Here is a 19,994-nt window from a genome sequence, read left to right as displayed (position 1 = left end):
TAGTTATTTAACCCAATATATGAACGTCAGTGCGAAATTAAAATACCGCTAATTTTACAGTAATTATGTGATATCTTCAAATAGATAAAATTAATCGAAAAGTGGAAAAAGAGCGCCCTAGACAATATTATTTTGCGTGAGATACCGTTATCATGACTCATTTATCTGCTTTCGATTTCCAGCCATATAGAAAATCGGCATTTATTTTCGCGTTTCTAAATAACTGCAAACAGAAAGCTACTAGGTGACTCATGATAGCGGTACCTCATGCAAAATAACATCGTCTAGGGAGGTCTTGATCCACTTTTCGATTATATTTTATCTATTTGAAGATACCATATAATTACTGTAAAATTAGCGGTATTTTAATTTCGCAGTGATAGGGACTCTTAAATTGAATTACAGCCGTTTATAATTGCTTTTGACATTTTTGGGTTGTACATGAAATGAAAGGAAAAACAAAGATTAACTAAAACCATAATTTTATTTCTACTTTTTATAAATACATACACTGGTCATGTTTATTTTAACTTCAAATACCCATATAAGATAAAGGATTCGGATATTGTAAATTCAACTTGAAGTTTTCTCAAGTCTATGGCAATGTTTATAGGTGGAAAATCAATATCGGCAGAAATAAACTGTTTATCAATAAACGTGTGTGTATCCACAATCCATATCGAGAAGTTTCACATAATCTTCATAAATGTTGTATAATTATAATTTGCTGCACATTTTTATAAAATAGTATTTTCAGAAATACACTTGTTTTGCAACACATTTCAGCACTAAGAATTCATTTAAGCTTTAAGATGTGATGATATTTATTGGGATTGTCTAATAAATTTGAATTGATGGCTTCTTCCAAAACGTTCTCTGTATAACAAGTATAAAATACTGGTATTTTAAAAACTTAATAGTTCTCGTTGCTTTTCAATTTTCATGAGTAGATATCTTGAAAGCAAAATAACATTCTTACCACAACCAGAGTCACAAGTAACCTGGTTCCACACTTTATAGAAATAACTTGGCTCAATACAATTTCATAAAGTGTATTCTGATGTAAAGTAAAAATTTTGGTAAATAATTTCATCACATAATATATGTTTAGAAACTGTAAACAAGGTGCAATGATGAGATTATGACGGATATGATACTTACATATCAGAACAGTGATGTACACGTCATAAACGGATGTGACGCAATTCTGCTGACGTTGCATAAACTAGTTCTGACATGCATAGTAGCGTCATAATGATGCAATTCCTTTGTACAGTGTTCCCAGATCATTTTATTCTAAACTGTTCTAATTCCGAAACGATTCCTTCTTACACTTGTGATTTTTTTCAGTGAGCTACAAAATTTCTGGTAAAGAAAAATATCAGTAACCAACCACTCAAATTGTTATCAAAGATAGTTTTATATTGACAATGACCTTAGATTATCAGTTGTGCTTGAAGTTCAAAGTGTGAAGTTGGTGTTACAAATCAAAAGCTTTAATAATTACATTATCCATCAGATTTCAAGTCATAATTTTTCCTATCAATGACCTTAGACTTGAGTTGGAACTACAATCCTAATATTCAATAAATTTTTAAACTAAAATTATAAAACAGTGATCAAAAAATTTTTAAACAAGAATTTTCAAAACCTCTAAATTAAAATGTCAAAGTGATCAGTCAATCAGATTGCAACAAGGATAGTTTTCCACTAATAACTTTAGACTACGAGCTTTAGGTTTAGAAATTTTTAAAGAAATTTTACAACAGTGGTCGAAAAACTTTTCAAACTAAAAATTTTATAGAAAGATTTTCAAACTCTTTTTCCAAAAAAATTAAACAAAGATTTGAAAGTAATCAGTCAATCAGATTATATCAAGAAAAACTTTTCCACCAATAATCTTACATTATGAGACCTGACTACAATCGTAGGGTTCAGAAATTTTTTAACTAAAAAAATTTAAAACTACGAGCAAAAAATTTTTAAACTAAAAATTTAAACAAAATTTCTGGATTCATTCATCCATCCATGATGTCAAGGTGCTTCCCGCACTGGGCAAACAATTACAACAAAAGTGTATAATGCTGGCAAAAGTCGAACAAGACAGGCTTATAAGCAATCATAACATCGGCAATGACCTAACATCCACCATCGAACAACGTTAAATAATTTGGACAAAGCTGGGAGCAAAAAGAAACTCGCTTGGTTGCCATATGATCTGACTCAAAAATATTTACTCGATCGAATTTCTATCTGTGAATCTTCATTGAAACGTAACGAACTGAAGCCATTTCTAAAGTACTTGATCACTAGAGATGAAATGTGGATAACCTACAACAATTTGCGAAAAAAGATCATGCACGAAGTCAGAAGAAGCTCCACAGTCTGTTGCAAAGTCCATACTACCGACTTGGAAGATTACGCTGTGGGTTTGGTGGGATTGGAAAGGCATCCTGCATCACGAGCTGATGCCTTCGGGCAGAACGATAGACTCGAATTAGTGTGAGTGCACCTAACAAATGAAACGAAACAGCCAGAACTGGTCAAGAGAAAGGATGTCTTATATCATGCTAACAACGCAAGACCGCATATATTTTTAACGACGCGTCAAAAATTGAGAGAATCTGGATGGAATGTTTTAATGCATCCATTGTATAGCCCGGACCTGGGATCGTCAGACTATCATTTGTAGATTGAATATAAAATCCGTGCTAAGTGCCCAAAATGGAAAAGTTCAGTTTAATGTAAAAATGTGTCCTATGTGTCTAACACTACCCAGTGAAAAACTGGCTATCCAGCATTCACTGTGGAAGTAGTTTAAACAATCCCCAGAAGAATGCGCGTACCTATGTGTCCCATTAGTTCTGAAGTAACATCTGGACTGTTTACTCAATGTTTTCGTTTTGAGACTTTATATTCAGTTTACACGGATTTTATATTCAGTTTACATTTATTTCGGTTTCTACAGAATTCAACCCGCCAATTGAACTTTGTGGTGGACAAACACCGTGTGCGTGGGTTTTCTCGGGGTTCTCCCACTTTCTTCATTCCACCATTTCATTCATTACTCATCATCACAGTCTTTTTTTAGTTTAACCGGCATAATCGTGGGACATAAAACTCAAAGATTTCATTTCATTTTTCTCCAGAACTCAATGATTCGTGTTAAACTAGTTTGTAGAGACCTGTGGAAGTAGTTCGCAATCATTTTGACTAGATATCACAGAATTTCTATGCGACGGAATTTTCCGGGAATATGGCAGAATGTCATCGAAGATGATGCATACATGATTTCATGTTATGTTCAAATCATAATAAATGTATTCTTAATTTCAACCTCCAAAACTCAATACCTTTTATACAACCTGATATACTGGAAGAAATTCTGAAATATTTATTTATTTATTCTTTTATACATTTTCTATCAGATCTGTGATAATACTGTACTCTATTTCTTTATTACGGAATGATGGTAATTTTTCAGATATTTTATTAACTTCAAAATACAAAATAAGACACAGCTGAAGAGCACACACACACACATTAAATATGAAAATACAATTTGCACGTGTACTTGAAATCATAAAGGAGTACATTTCAAATCACATACAAGGTGATCCACATGAGGAGCATACGACTTGACATGCTGAATATTAACGACTTGTGTCCTATAATGGCAATTATGAACGTCTTTCAGCAGCGTACAAAATGAATGACAAACATGAAGTCCCCACTTTCTCCACGTCCTGCTTTTACAATTTAGATGTGACTCTTTATCATATTGAGGTAATAAGTTTCCATCATCACTTGATATATAAAAGGAATAAGAATCATTGTCAAACTCAATATCTGATTTGTTCAGTATGCTAATAATATTATCACATATAGTACACTCACTAAAAAGGTTATCTTTAAATTGCTCTTGCGTAACTTGTTGTTCTTTCTGTTTATTACCAGCCACTTTTTCATTTACGTTTTCATGAATGTGGAGAACACCATCTTTGCCTTTCTTCAATGCTCTGCAAGCTGTCATCCAACCTGGATAACTTGTAGGAATTAGTCCTAATATTACTCGATCAGCAACATTTTTAGGACATACCTTTAAGAAAGAACATAATGATAATTTAAACTGTACAGCGTATAGTAAATAATCAAATATATACAATATACACGAACGATTTGGATCGTGTATTTGAACACGCATGCGCGTCGCACTTGGTGCATAACTGTTTTACTCTAGCATAATTCAAAATGAAGTACGTTTAGCAGAGAAATAGTGCCCAAACCCGAAAGGTATTGGGAAGAGTACATAACAGCGTTTATTTTGCATGCAGTTTAGCTCTAAAAACAATTTGGTAATAATTATGATTAACTGTCGAACAGATAACTGACCATATCATCATAATCTGTTATATACACAAAAAAGTCCTGTGATTAAATACTCCGCTGAGAACGTACTCGGAACAGGGCCTGTCAAAAATGAAGAAGTGATAATTTCTATGCTTTGCAACATACGTCGGACGACTTACTAAAAGAATGCATATTGGAAAATAACTAGTGGGGTCAATATGGATGGGTTAATTAATGAACTGTTACCACTGTCATTAATCAACGTTTGAGAGTGTGAAGTGAAATCCTGTACTCCCTTCAAACGCGGCACACTACAAGAATAAAAGAACTGCTGTAAACTGCATAGCGCAGCCTGGCTGGTGGCAAATAGATGTTTGTGCTGAAACTGAAAGACGCATACATTTATTTTTCAGACTGCTGCCAAATTTGTGTCATTACCTACTGCAAAGGGATGTAGGATGCACGAAAAAAAGCTATGGAAACGATTCATAGATGTTGCAGAATTTGCTCATTCTGAAAAGTTGGTTATTCGTAGGTTACCACAAATGTCAAACTAAATGCTGTATAAAACTCTCATTTTTCCCATTTGTACATAAAGGATAACCTCTCTGCTCGCATTTACATAGCAAAGACATACAGCCACACAACAAGCTTATTTCATAGATCAAAATAGAAAAAAAAAATCCTGTTGTACTGAAATATGTGTAAGTCAAGTAAAAAGCCTTGCCGTCACTCCGATGCTATGTGCTATTATAGTATTTCTTCAACTATGTGTTAAACACCACTATATATGGACTGTAAACAGTCTCTGGTAAGCTTACAAAGAGTAATCTGACAGAAGTTTAATGCTTCACAATATAAATTGAGCTGTACTGCAATTGACAATAGAACACAACTGGTGGTGCCGTGACATTTTTTTAAGCTGTAGGGTTCATACCATATAGCCTCGCTACTGACGAAAGAAGCGAGTAAAATAAATCCAATCAACAAATGGATCGCTTTTTAAAAGTGAGTTTATTTTGTATTTAAATGTAATTCTTACAAAAGATGTAATGAAGTACATAAAATAACTCAATACAATGAGAACATCAAAATCTCTAAACAATACAGAAAGAAATACGAGGAATACGCAAACGTCATGAAAACTATTTTTCTTTCTTAGCAGAGACCGTTGGAACATTAATAATGTCAACCACTGAGTAACACGGAGATACCTAGGTAGGAATAGCGTACTTGCATCAAAACGGCCACTCGCCTGGCGTTATTTAACTCTATTAGTTAATTTGCGAAAAAGGGTAAAGTTTATTTTTTTTATTGCTATAATCACAATAACGTTCTGAATATTAAGCATTTAACGGTATTTTTCCATCGTATTCAAGAAGAAACTTCCTTAGTGTATAAATAAAATATAGAAACGGAACTTTTCAAATTTACATTTGTAATACAGAAATGGAGATCAGTCAGTCAAAATTATAAACCATGTTGGTGCAGCTCAAAACAAAACAAAACAAAACAAAAAAAAGGTTTTCACTGCTATTCAAAAAGTATAAAAGTGGGGGCGCGGTGGCTCAGTGGTAGAGCGTTCACCTTCGGTGCTTGGGGTCCCTGGTTCGATCCCAGCTCGCGCCGTGTGGACTTTGTGGTGGACAAACATCGTGCTCGTGGATTTTCCCTGGGTTCTCCCACTTTATTCTTTCCACCATTTCATTCATTTCTCATCATTACCGTCTCCTATAGCCTAACCGCCATAACGTAGGACGTAAAACTTAAAGATTTCATTTCATTTTCAAAAAGTATAAAAAGAGAAGTTCTCCAACGAACATCATCTACAAGGAATGATCGAAAAAAGGTTAAAAAGCTCATTATGGCTTACGTGTGAGACAGCCGAAAGATCAACACACCTGATGATAGAGGGCGATCAACACTGGTCCTTCATGCAATCGCAATTTTTGTTCAACCACATCACAACAGTAGATCAAGTTTTCCATACTATTTGTATAGAAATCCGTGTCAAGTTTACGTAGCCATAGTGAGGCGGCGCTTTTGACATAATCCCATGTCAGATAATGGTAGCCAGCTTTTTTTTTTTTTTTTTTTTTTTGAACAGGGAAAAGGCGCTAGCTCAGGGCTGTAGAAAGGGTGCTCTAGTCGTTCCAAGCGTACCGTCGGTGGTTGAAGTACTGGGTCTATCACTGTGTCCAGGGTTACCATAACAATATTGGTCCGTCTTTCTTTGAAGGCACGACACTATTTCTCTGCATGTTGCTTTGAAATTTAGCCCTCCCCTTACAACTCGACAATCTGTCTATAAATGTCAGCAAGTGTAGTGTTTTTGGCCCACAGAAACTTCACTTATGACCTTACTTCTACTCTTAACTAATTTTCCAGACGAGTCATCATTTTTATGTCTGCTTTTTGGGTATACATGAACAGAATCCGAAGTCTTCAAACTTACACCAAGACAAACATGTTATTAATCTAGAAATAAATTTTCGTTATGTTACAGTGAATAACATAAAAGTTCTATGCTTTGTCTTTTTCTTTCTTTCTTTCTTTCTTTCTTCGACCATCCCTCGTTAAGTCCTTACACCACGTAATGGACAGGCTTCACTTTTCTCTTGTGATTTACAGCAAAATATCGATTTAGTAGTTTTAACATAATCAGGAATAAGAATGGACTCAACTCTGAGAATGTGAATGTTGTAACGGAATTTAAAAAAAAAAAAAAAGGGGAGGTGTATAAGTTTGTGAGCATTTAGATTCAAGTAAGATAGTGGATTAAGTAGTTACCAGTTTAGTCGCTAGAGGTATGCAGTGATAGACTCTTTCTATGCGCATCAAAGACATAGTGACGTCTAGTGGCAAATTTGGGAACTCGCTGAACCGATGTGAAAGAACTCAACCTTGAGTCAGGTGCATTTGAAAGCTGGTACATCGTGTGAATGGAACGGTAGAATTGTGCTTCGTAATGTAATTGAATAATCGTTCTATTCCATACTTTTCGATGTGGTTTAACATGAGCTGGAGTATTATGGTATCGTAAGTTATTATTGTAATAGTCCATATTAGCATAGGATAATGAGTATTCTTTAATCATTCTTTTTATATTATTTTTCTTGTATTTTTTTCCCCTTTTTTTCTTTCTTTTTGACATAGTTAACTTGAATGTTTGGTTTGATTGGGGATGCCTTATTATTTATGGCGATATGGGCTAGTGAATTGCATATTAAGTGAAATCAGGAAACTGATATTAAATTTTCTTTTTGGACATTTAATTCTTGCAAAATTAAAATTGAAACATAATTGTCATGCTCCGATGTTCATTAAAATGTAATGATATGACCGCATCGAAAGATGACGTTTCTGACGACAAATTTGATATGAGAGTTTTTCCATAATTATTGTTATCAACGTTTAGTATTTCTTTTGTTGTTGAATTCATATATAGTTTTGTTAAAATAAATGTTATTGCAGAAACGTCCCTTTTTTGATATTAAATTTGAATCTAACCTACATCCAACACATATTGCAGCTGTATAACCGCATTGAACCTATTGGGAATTCCTCTAGTCTCTTTGAGGCCTTACGAGGAAGTAAAAATAAAGTATTGGGGTGTACCCCCGCAAAATTATATTGTTACAATGTGAAGTTTAAAAATGTTTACCTTGATCATTTACGTCACTGCTTTGATCACTTGGCAATGTACTTATTTTGTCTTCAGTAAATGCGATTATCCCCCGCAGCTAGTGACAACCTCAATTTTCTGATTTCTACAATATGACTGAATAAGTAAGCATTCGTTTTGTTTTCTTATTTTAACATATCAATATTTGAAAATAAAATCAAATGAAATCTTTGAGTTTTACGTCCCACGGTTATGCCGGTTAGGCTAAAGGAGACGGTGATTATGAGAGATGAATGAAATGGTGGAATGAAGAAAGTGGGAGGAAACGGGAGAACCTCGAGAAAACCCACGAGAACGGTGTTTGTCCACCACAAATTTCACTTGGCGGGGGCCGGAATCGAACCCGGGACCCCAAGCACTAGAGGTGAACGCTCTACCACTGAGCCTTCGCGGCCCCTGATATGATCATTGATTTACTGTAGCTAGGGACATGGTGGCTCACTGGTAGAGCGCTTATCTGTGGTCCATGAAGTTCCTAGCTCGATCCCCGGCCAAGTGAGTTAGTGGTAGACAACATCGTGTCCGTGTGTTTTCTCCGGTACTCTCGTTTCCTTCCACATTCTCATTCCATCAATTCTTCCGTCATCATTCACTTACCTTAATCATCCACCTCCCTTAGCCTAATGGGCATAAACATGGTACGTTAAGCTGAAAGATTTCATTTCGCTTCAATCATTTCATATGCTACTGGGAGAAAGGAAACCATTTGCTGGAGCTTAGTCAAACAAATTGCGCCCTCCGTATTCTCCTCCTGCTTCATATACTCTGCATTTAATCTACCTTAAATAGTTTTGAGTTTCGTGCTCTCGCGAAAAACTAGTTGACATGACATGCCTCAACCCTCGTAGTTTTGAACAAGAATTATTAAAACTACAAAAATCAGACATGTTGCCGGTACGGAACAATCTTAAACATAGTTAATTATATACGATAACAGATTCTCAGGCAAGAAACTAGAAAAATCCAAGTTTTTTTGCAAAAGATACTAAATTCTCTCTAGATATTAGTAATAAATTATGGAAATAACGGTAACGAACACTTGAGTAACTTACTCTTAGTTTGATTCGATATACTTTCGCTAGTATACGGAATTAAATTTGCGTTATATCCAGGAAGGGGACAACAGCGTTCTGTGTTTATGTATTTTGGCATTATCACACTCAAAGAAAACATATCTTCTCGTGTCTACGACATAATATTAATTCTCTTTTTACCTTGTTGAGTGTTAACATATTAATCAGTAGTTTGAAGAGAGACAGGAAGCAACATAAAAAAAGGAAAAAAGAGAGGTAAAATCTAGTATTGCGATGATTTATTAATTCATGGTGTTCATTTTCAGGTTTTTAGTTTTAGTTATTTATTTACTAATTTTTATTTTTTTAAATTTTATTTAATTTAATTTTTTATTATTTTTTAATTTTATTTATTTATTTATTTATTTTTGCCAGAGCTCAGTGTTATCGAATATACGAAATTGTAGGTATATTACACTAGTTAACAAATTTAAACTTTTTGTTTGTTACATGAGAAAAATCATCTGATCTTAAAGGAACTTTTTGCGCTAAATTCGAATATGCACTCGGTTTCTCTCCATCACGTACAGTTTTCCCGTAACAGAGGTATTTTCGGGAAATTCCCTCAAAATTTCCCTTTTTCAGATATTTTATTCCCCTAGCTCCTGTTCCCTTACATATAGTAACATAGAAATTATACCTAAGTATACCTTGATTTATATTTAATAAACCCTAAAAGTTTCGTAAAAATCGCTTTGTTCTTTCTAGAGAAATAAATATATTTGTATGTATACTGTGTGCACTGTTTATTGCACCTGATAGTAATGCTTTCAGATCTCCTGAGTTGGGGTAAAAACGATTTGCTTTATTACTACAAACACAGACATAAAAATGAATATTTACAATAGTCAACAACACACTTGTATTGCTCTCTGTAAATTAGAAACGTGTATAAAAATAGAATGTACTTCCAACGTATATTTTTTTTAAACGTACAGTATATGTATATCTTAATACATATATATACAATTCTCCAAGTTTTTTCGTTTTGTTCATGAAATGGTTATCAATATTTGTTATCAAATGTAACAGAATGCAAAAGAAAGAAAGAATGGAATACAGACTCATTGTTGACAACAATGAACTAATGCAGTCTGAATTTTCCACTACGGTATCGTTTCCCCCCTCCCCCCGCGCATTTCTTTCTTTCCTGTGTTCTTGACACCTGGTGAGGGAGTTTTGTACATTTTTATATTGACGTGTGGTTTAACACTACTTCACTTTCAAAGTTGTCTTTGCTGCTAAGAGTGCTTTCATGTTTGATCTTAACGGCATTATACCCAACTAAGACCAGAAGTTTAGTTTGTGATCAGTACAATGGCGTCAAGAGGACGGCGTTCGTGTGTTAACTCACCAAATAGTTTTTGTTATGTGTGTGGCCAGTTTGTAGTTAAAGGACAGTGTAGATCCATTACGCCATCGGTGAAACTAGCATATTATATATATTTCGGATGTCGTGTGGGAGATCAGGACAAAACTTGGGCACCCAACATAATTTGTGCGTCGTGCTACGTGACTTTACTTGCATGGGCCAAAGGGAAACGGAGGTTCATGAAATTTGCTGTACCAATGGTGTGGAGAGAACCCACCAACCAGCTGGATGATTGTTATTTTTGTCTCACAGTAGTTAAGGGACATTCTAAAAAAAGCAAATACACAATAAGTTATCCCAACGTTAAATCCGCAATTAGACCTATTCCGCACGGGGATGAACTTCCACTTCCCGAGCCCCCTACCAACTGGAAAGAGATATGGCCAAAAGACTCTGATGATGATCATGACCTTGATGAACCATCGACATCAACATGTACATCCAAGGATCCAACGTTCATCCCTGACTGTGTTCGCGAGCCACATTTCATCCGGCAATGTGAACTTAATGACCTAGTCCGTGATTTGCACCTGACAAAACAAGAGGCGGAACTTCTGGGATCAAGGCTCCAGCAGTGGAACTTATTGGATGCAGAAACGAACATATCAGTGTACAGGAAAAGGCATGTTCAATTTTCAAGCTATTTCTCAATGCAAGATAATGTGTGCGTATGTACGGATATAAATGGGTTGATGGCGGAGCTAGGAATTCCTTACGTTCCAGAAGAATGGAGGTTATTTATCGACGCGTCAAAGGTCAGCCTTAAAGCTATCCTTTTACATAATGGAAATAAAAAACCTTCTATACCACTTGCGCACTCAGTGAAGATTAAGGAATCCTATGACACCATGTCAACTTTGCTAAATCTTATAAATTACAAGGACCATTGTTGGCAAATATGTTGTGATCTCAAGGTAGTTGGTATTTTATTAGGACTGCAGTGCGGTTACACGAAGTACCAATGTTTTTTATGTTTATGGGATAGCCGAGCTGATGACAAACATTATGAAGTGAAGGAATGGGAACCTAGAGTGAATTACGTACCTGGAGAATGCAACGTCAAATACGCTCCTTTGGTAGATCCTAATAAGATATTACTACCGCCACTTCATATTAAGTTAGGACTTATGAAAAACTGTCAAAGCCATGGACACATCTGGTGAAGGTTTCAAGTATTTGCGAGATAAGTTCCCTAACCTGAGTGATGCTAAGATTTCAGCGGGAGTGTTTATTGGTCCCCAAATTAGGAAATTAATGCTTGATGATAGCTTTGACAGCAAGTTAAACAGTGCTGAGCTAGCTGCCTGGACAGCATTTAACTGTGTTGTGCGCAACTTTCTGGGCAATAACAAAGCTGAGAGTTACACAGAAATCGTACAGGACATGATACAGAAATACAAAGAGTTGGGTTGTAGGATGTCTTTAAAAATCCACTTTTTGCATTCCCACCTCAGCTTCTTTCCTGCTAACCTAGGTGCTCTCAGCGACGAACAGGGGGAAAGATTCCACCAAGATATAATGGCAATGGAGAAATGGTACCAGGGACGATGGGATCCTTCAATGATGGGGGACTATTGTTGGGGTCTTGTTAGAGAATGCAACATTTCTTACAAAAGAAGGAAGTAGTGTACGTTTTTGTAACCCAATGGAAGTTTCATATATTGTGATAGTTTTGATTGTCTTTTCATGACCTTTTGGTACATTTGTATTATTGTTTATTGTAAATTGTCACACTTGTAAATTATATTGTATTATATTTTATATATGTGTTTGTGGTAATAAAGCAAAACGTTTTATCTCAACTTAAGAGATCTGAAAGCATTACTATAAGGTGCAATAAACAATACACACAGTATACATACAAACATATTTATTTCTCGAAAGAATAAAGCGATTATTACGAAACTTGGAGGGTTTGTTAAATATGAATCAAAGTATACTTAGGTATAATTTCTATGTTAGTATATGCAAGGGGACAAGATCTTGGGGTGTAAAATAAACGAAAAGGGAAATTTTTGAGGGATTTTCCCGAAAATCCCTCTGTTACGGGAAAATCGTACGTGATGGAGAAAAACCGAGTGCATATTCGAATTCAGCGCAAAAAGTTCCTTTAAGAACAGGTATTTCCTTTTATGTAACAAAACCTTTGTTAACTAGTGTTATCAGTAATGTGTAACTCTATTTGTGGTTTTGCTAAGGTTGCTCAATTTCTGTCTTTCAGGACCTGAAGCATGAAGTGTCACTGACAAGAAGTACGAGTTCAACAAAGGTTCTAGTGGCGCAGAGGCATCCAAGTGTGTTGAAAGCAGATTTAATGAGAGAGAGAGAAAAAAGAGAAACCATTAAAATATTTTTTGGTTATAACAACTTGTCCTAAGGGACAATTGATATAGAAGGTAATGAGACCTTTTAATTGCCAAAAAATCATCAAGTCTTTAATGTGAAGTTAAAAGACTGATAAAATTGGGCAATATAATAAGATTCAGGCGGACAGAATGGACGGAAGAAAAAATCACGGGAGCAGCCGAGACGTCAAGAGTGTTTTTGAGTTAGCCATGTGAAAAGGAAGTAACCTCGGACTTTGGGTGAGAGGTATCCACATTTACCTGTAAGTTCAACTACCTCCACTAGTAAAGAACTCAGCTAAGAAAGACAATCTGAACCATCGTAGTTGGTTTCCTAGCGACAATCATATTAGTAACTTGTAACTTAAATATTGTGTAAATAATCGCATTATGTACATAGTGTAAATAAAATTATAACTAAGCATCTTGAGGTAAATTAGGGTTCGTTTACTTTACTTCTATATAAAAAAAAAATTAAAACCTGCCTCTCATGCTCTAAGGCGACAGCGTGGGATACGGGTTCTAAAATCATCTGCCAAACCTAAGTCTAAATATTTTAATTTAACCACTTTTATTAATCACAAGCAAATCTGTGCCGTACAGTGAGGACGCTACTTCTGAAAGGTCCACACGGAAATGGTTTGACAGGTTCTGAAGTGAAAATTTTAGCCTGAGCGATGCTCCACGCTCTGGTCGCCTATTCCACTTTGACGACGACCATTCGAAGAACCTGACTCACTGTGACTTTTGTCTTTGATGACTTCTATATATCCAAACTACTGAGTTTTTTTTGTTTTTTTTTGAGTTTTTTTTTTATTACAAAGGCATTCAACAACTGCCTACTGTTAGCAAAAGACTGTTGAGTTGAGTTTATTCTGAGTTTAATGTACCTTTCAGCAGCGAGGCTATATGAGACGGGACCTACTGATTAACGTGGAATCCGTACCACATGAGCTCCCGCCGGGAATCAAACCCGGGTGTCTCACGCCAAAGGCGCATACGCTAACCGTTTAGCCGCGAAGGAGCTCAAGGCAAAAGATTGTGAACAATGTGGGAGAATACATCATTCTCCGATTGTCTGATTAGTTCAACCCTCAAACAAAATATGTGTCCATTAGTTCCAAACGGAACGAACTAATGAACCAACCCAATATAATAAAATGAAAAAGGAACTCGTGTAGTTTGTTAATTTTCATAACAGTAAAACTTACTTATTGAGAGCTAGTATTGCAAAACTAGCTGCACACATAGCAACATGATTCATAGTATGTTACACTCATAATACACAGCCGAAACTACATACCTCTCTGTTATCTCCTTTATGAATGATACACTTGTCTTCAATGTTGTTCATTTCTAAGTTTCTCCTAAGAAAAGAAAAGAAAGTTAAGGTATAAGTATACTCTGGGATCAGTTAACTTCTAAATAATTAGCCTTAACACGAAAGTCCAAGTCAAATCCATTCTATGTTATTTTTGCGAACTTCTCTTCACCCCACCCTTCTCACTCACCCTCTCTCTCTCTCTTTAATTTCTAAAAGTACAAATGGGCAGTAGGAAAATTTAATTCAATTTAAATATCATATAGATGCAAAAGGATACAACATCATATTCAAAAGTTACTATACAGTTTACAAAAATTTAAAAATCTGCACAGACTTGAACAAATATTTTTAATTCAACCAGGAAACCAAGTTCGTGGAGCATCGTTAGTATGTTAAGCTAAAAACAGAATAACACTATTTGAAGCCATATTTATTTATTACCTTAAGGCACTCACTGCTGCAGGATTCCATTCACATGCATGAACAAGAGACGCTCTTGAACCTATAAGGATTGGCAGAGTAAAATATCCAATTCCAGCGTACAGGTCAACTACTACTTCACCTTCACAGTTCAAAGAACCCATCCGATGCCTTTCAGACACGTTACCACGCGAGAACATGCATGTCCTTATATCCCAAGAATACCTGCCAAAGAAAATATGGCATTAACTATGGGAAATTTAATTTATAACCTTACTTTGTTTCATTTAACTTATTTAGCATTTAGTTCGGGTACTACCCGACTGATTATTTATTGATTAATTTATTATTGTGTCCCAGATGTATTTAAGATTCAAATTCTTATTAAACATCCCATGACACTACGATTTCAATGTCAGATGTATTTAATCATAACAAAAAATGAGTACTCGCCTAAGTACTTTAATACCAATCGGAACGCAGACGTTTCAGCGATAAGTGTTTGCTATCTTCTGTGCGTTTGCCTTAAGAAATTATTTTGCTAGAAGAGCTACGTTTATTTGATACACGAAAAGTGAAAAGGTAGATGAGTGGACCACGAATAGAACCCGGAATCTTCTGCGTACCGTGCCGATGTAACCACTATGCTACGCAATCCGCTTCCAAGAACAGTCATACACTCTCTCATTCTTGAAGTTGGAGCTATTTACTTAGAAAACATGGCTTGTTCCACAACAACCTAGCTGTTGTGCTTGGACAATCCCGTCTCCATATTCACAACACCTGTAACGCTAGTATTATCGTTATATTTTAATGAAAGGAAGAAATAACCGGATTTTTGATATACCAAATCCTCTGTAAGTGCGAATTCAATGGTGTACGAAGAGGGAAAAAGTGGGTGACTGGACCAGGATTCGAACCCGGGATGTTCAGCGTATCGTGCCGGTGCGTTAACCACTACGCGATTAGTGTTGTAAAATTTCCGTAAATTTTGAACCTGCTGGTAAAAAACCGTTTTATCCGGTTTCCTTCCGGAAAAATTGGGAAAATAACAAAAATCTTTGCATTAGGTTGGTTTTACTAGTAATGGGACATTTTTTTTTCGAACGCGTGAAAAATGTAAGTTGAGAAATTTCAATATAGCGAATATTTTAAAAAAGAAGTATTCGAAAATAAAATTGTTGTAATTATTCTTGAAAATTAATAGTCTTCACTCATTTCCTTTATGTGCCTCTTAGTCGTATATACCTGGATGTGTTAATTACAGAAATTTTACAATTGCATACACATCTACCATCATGAAGCGTTTCTGTTTTGCAACAAATAGGGCTCTTGAATGAAACTAAGTCCTTAATGTGTTCTTTGATCTGGTGAAATTTTGTTAATTTTTACCAAATTATTTCTTAAAAGAAAGAGCGGTAGGTAAATTTCAATATTACTCATGCACTTACCGGTTAGACATATAATTACTATCATTTAATATTCAAATACAAAATTTACTATAAATTTTATGTACAAAATTTTGTAAGTAAACAAATACCTGTTCTCTAGTGCGACAGTGAATATATTTGTAATTTAAAAACTCTTGACCCACCAGATTGATCTCAATAAAAAATTTCAACATAGATGAATTTAGGGCCTAGGATGGATTTTAGCATTTCACTTTGAAGGTGCAACTTGGAGGAAGGAACTGCGGATATATATTGAAAATTACCAATCTTGGTGTCGAACCCATAGTTTTGGGGTTGCTGAGATGAACAGTGACATTTCCGATGAAGCTTAAATTTAAATTCAGATCTGCAACTTGGGGGAAGGGAAAGGGAAGGTATATAAAAAGATGGAAAAAAGCCGATATCAGTATCGAATCCATAGCTTTCGGGGACGCTGAAGTTAACAGTGACACTTTCGATGCCGTTTAAATCCAAATTTATCCCCGCAAATTGGGGGGAGGAGGAGGTAGACTATATAAAAATGATGCAAAATGATCGATATTAGTGTAAATCCATAGTTTTCAGGACCCCTGAGATGAACGATGCAGTTTAAATCCAAATTCAACGACAAAACTTTAGGGAGGAGGAAGGGGATGATATAATAAAAATGATCGAAAACGACTGATACTAGTGTCGAATCCATAGTTTTCGCAATCGCTGAGATGAGCAGTAACACTTCTAATACCATTTAAATCCAAATTCAGCGCCGTGACCTGAGGGTGGGGGAGAGGGGAGTTATATATACAAATGATCGAAAATGACCGATATTACTGTCGAATCCATAGTTTTGGGGGTTGCTTTGATGAACAGTAACACTTCCGATGCCATTTAAATCCAAATTCAGGCCCGCAACTTGGGTAGGAAGAGATATATAAAAATAACTGAAAGTGCCCGATATTAGTGTCAAATCTATAGTTTTCGGGATCGCTGAGATGAGCAGTGCCATTTCCGATGCCGTTTAAATCCAAATTCACCCCCGTAACAAGGAGAGAGAGGATATATATAAATATGATCAAAAATTACCGATATTAGTATCGTATCCATAGTTTTTAGGGTCACTGAAATGAACAGTAGCACTTCCGATGCCGTTTAAATCCAAATTCATCCTCTAACTTGGGGGCGGGGAGAGATGCCCGATATTAGTGTTGAATCCATGGTTTTGAGGGTTCTGAGATGAGCATTAACACTTCCGAAGCTGTTTAAATCCAAATTCAGCCCCATTAGTACTAGTAAAGGGGGAGGGTGACATGTAAAAGTAATTGAAAATGACTATAGTAGTGTCAAATTAAGTTTTTGGGGTCCCTAAGTTCATTGGTGCCCCTTATACCCAAAATGAAACGTATTCTCCCCGTGCGAAGAACGGGTATTCTGCTAGTCTTTAATAATAACGAACGGAAGTTACACATGTTAAATTTATTAATATATTTGTTGCTGCTCAAACTTACGCACTTGTACGGCGTTTGTGTGTATATGCAAATAACATCATCTCTCTTTTTGAGTTGTTCGAAAAATATACAAATAATAAAGAGGATTTTTTTTTATCAGAAATCAGAAAAATAAAAAGTAAAATTAAAAGTTGTTGCTTTAAATATTTTTCCTACTAGCGAAATACACCTAGGTATACATTCTGCAGACACGTTACAGCAAATAAGATTAGCATCAGACGAAGAAATGTTTTTAAATTATATTTTCCAGGTTTTGCCAATATTTCCGAACAAAATATTTTTTGTAATGGGTTCAAAATTTCCGCAAATTTTACACAGCACACGGAAGATACGTATCTCCATAAAATATATATTTGATTTTAACATACTGGTTATAACTAAAATGATTCTGGTCCTGTTGTTTCAACACTTCCCTGCCGTAAAACGGTAACTTTATAATATTACTTAAGATAATTTAAATACGTCTATATTAATTAATCTAACTAGGATTATATTTTAGTATCTTTTGTAGCCATAACTCCATTCTATCACGGTGCTTACTTTAAAGGAGTGGTGCAAATATATTCGTTGCCACAAATTTTACCTATTCTAATACAAGAAATATAACTACTCACTGATCTTAACTGTAAACTAGTATATATAAAATAGTTTTCATTTTAAAAGCATAACGTACTAAAGTACTCGAAAATTTTAATTTTCCCAATTTTTACATTTTTTTCCAAGCTCGGGAAAAAAACTGGTTTTTTAACCAAAATTTCCGGTTTTCTCCAGGTCCTTACAACACTATACGCGATGAAAAAAAAAAGAAAGAAAACTTCTTTGGCTCTTTAATGACTTCCTTATTCATGTATCAGTTTTGTTTTCCTGTAATAGATTCTACAATTTAAAAACATGTCTAAACAACATTCACTACTTGTGAATCCTATCTTTCGTCAGGAGCTGATTATCTTCATTTTGGTTTGCAAACTGGCATTTCTTTGGGTGCCAGGAAGTGTAAGGTATGCAACCCAGCATATCTTATGGTGTCAGTTTGGTGCCTAAGTACATAAGCCAGTATCTACAAGTTATACACCTTTTGCCATATGCGTTTTACAGGGTGCCTAAATTCAAACTTACAGATAAGACAAAGGTATCATAAATCAAGGAACAGACACAATATCCTTTAGAGTTTGATATAAAATTTTGCTTGTAATTTCGTTCTCCGTTGGCAAACACTATTGTGAGCTCCAGATACCCTATTAGAAACTAGAATAATATAAGTTCAGTATACAAAATTAAAGAATTTAACGACAGTTTTGGGTGTGGTATTATATTAACGGTGGTAAAACTTTTTTTCTTTCTTTACGAATTGCTTCTTTGTTTAATGATACATCATGACAAGGTGTTTGAAACAGAAAATTTGAGTATTGTCTTTTTAACTGTCTGTCCCTCGAATTTTAGCCTCTATAAATCCTATGTATATATATTGTCACGGATTACGTTCAACTTATGTATTAAAGTTTTGTCCGTGACTGTATTTTTAGTTTATTATTTTTTAAAACGTAATTTTACAGAAAACAATAAAAAATACTTTAAACATTTTAAAACTCATTTTATGACTAATTTAAAAATCCTTTATCTATAAAATGCTTCGTGTGGAGTACTGTACTGTATGGGTCAGAAACATGGACATTACGCAAAAATGATGAAGAACGACTGGAAGTTTTCGAAATGTCGGTGTGGAGAAGAATGGAGTGAATTAGCTGGGTAGAGCGGAAAACGAATGAGAAGGTGTTAGATATTATTAAGAAGAGGAAGTGGTTGGGACATTGCCTGAGTAGAAACTCTATCATGAGAGATGTGCTAGAGGGTATGGTGACAGGAAAGAGAGGGAGAGGGCGAAGGGGACTACAATCAATGGACGATATCAAAACAGAAAAATCGTACGTGAAGATGAAGAGGTTAGCGGAAGACCGTGGAGCATGGAAGCTTCTCAGTTGCAGTAAGTGACTTACCAATACTGGCAGAATACCTATGATGATGATGATGATAAAAGCTGCTTTGTAATTTTGTTTTTGAATTTGTTTACACATACCAAAGTTAACTATCTTAAAAAAGTTATTGGGTAAGTTCATGCATTGACAAACATAATGATAAAAGAAAACTTTTTTAGGTACTGTACACATACCAACTATTTCGCACCATGAGTACATTAAGTGCATAACTTCAGCATTAGTATTAAAAAAATGGATTCTTTAGGTCGTGGGATTGCAACGCTAAACTCAGAAAAGGACTTCTGTATAGATAAATGGATCTGACACGGAATGTGCTTCATAAAATATATAACTTTGGCTCCTAAAATGTTACTAACGTAAGTTCTAGTTTATGTACGAATTGTAAACAACAATATTGTTTCATGAAATCGAACTACTACATTTTCAGAACAAATTGCTAACATTATTAAAATATTTACTAAAATACTTTTGTCGTTGAAAATGACTCTTCAAAGCA

The 19,994-nt window shown here is 35.1% G+C and overlaps 1 protein-coding gene across 3 annotated transcripts in view; it reads right to left on the bottom strand.

Moving 5' to 3' along the window:
- Positions 1–488: 488 nt before the first annotated feature.
- Positions 489–19,994, bottom strand: part of LOC145683386 (tRNA wybutosine-synthesizing protein 2 homolog) — a 34,165-nt gene continuing 14,659 nt past the window's right edge. For 2 of the 3 annotated variants that reach the window (XM_081754723.1, XM_081754735.1), the window contains exons 4-6: positions 14,591–14,794; positions 14,129–14,192; positions 489–4,099 (exon numbers count right to left, since the gene is read on the bottom strand). In XM_081754723.1, coding sequence (XP_081610849.1) covers positions 3,581–4,099; positions 14,129–14,192; positions 14,591–14,794 — 787 coding nt within the window. In that variant the 3' untranslated portion in view covers positions 489–3,580. The remainder of the gene's footprint in view (positions 4,100–14,128; positions 14,193–14,590; positions 14,795–19,994) is intronic. The other variant, XM_081754726.1, reaches the window with a different exon arrangement.

The sequence above is a fragment of the Thermobia domestica genome, chromosome 1, assembly GCF_964235325.1.
Source record: "Thermobia domestica chromosome 1, izTheDome1.hap1.1, whole genome shotgun sequence".
NCBI classification, from domain to species: domain Eukaryota; kingdom Metazoa; phylum Arthropoda; class Insecta; order Zygentoma; family Lepismatidae; genus Thermobia; species Thermobia domestica.
The sequence above is the reverse complement of the archived record's forward strand: the minus strand, read 5'-3'. Positions and strand labels throughout refer to the sequence as shown.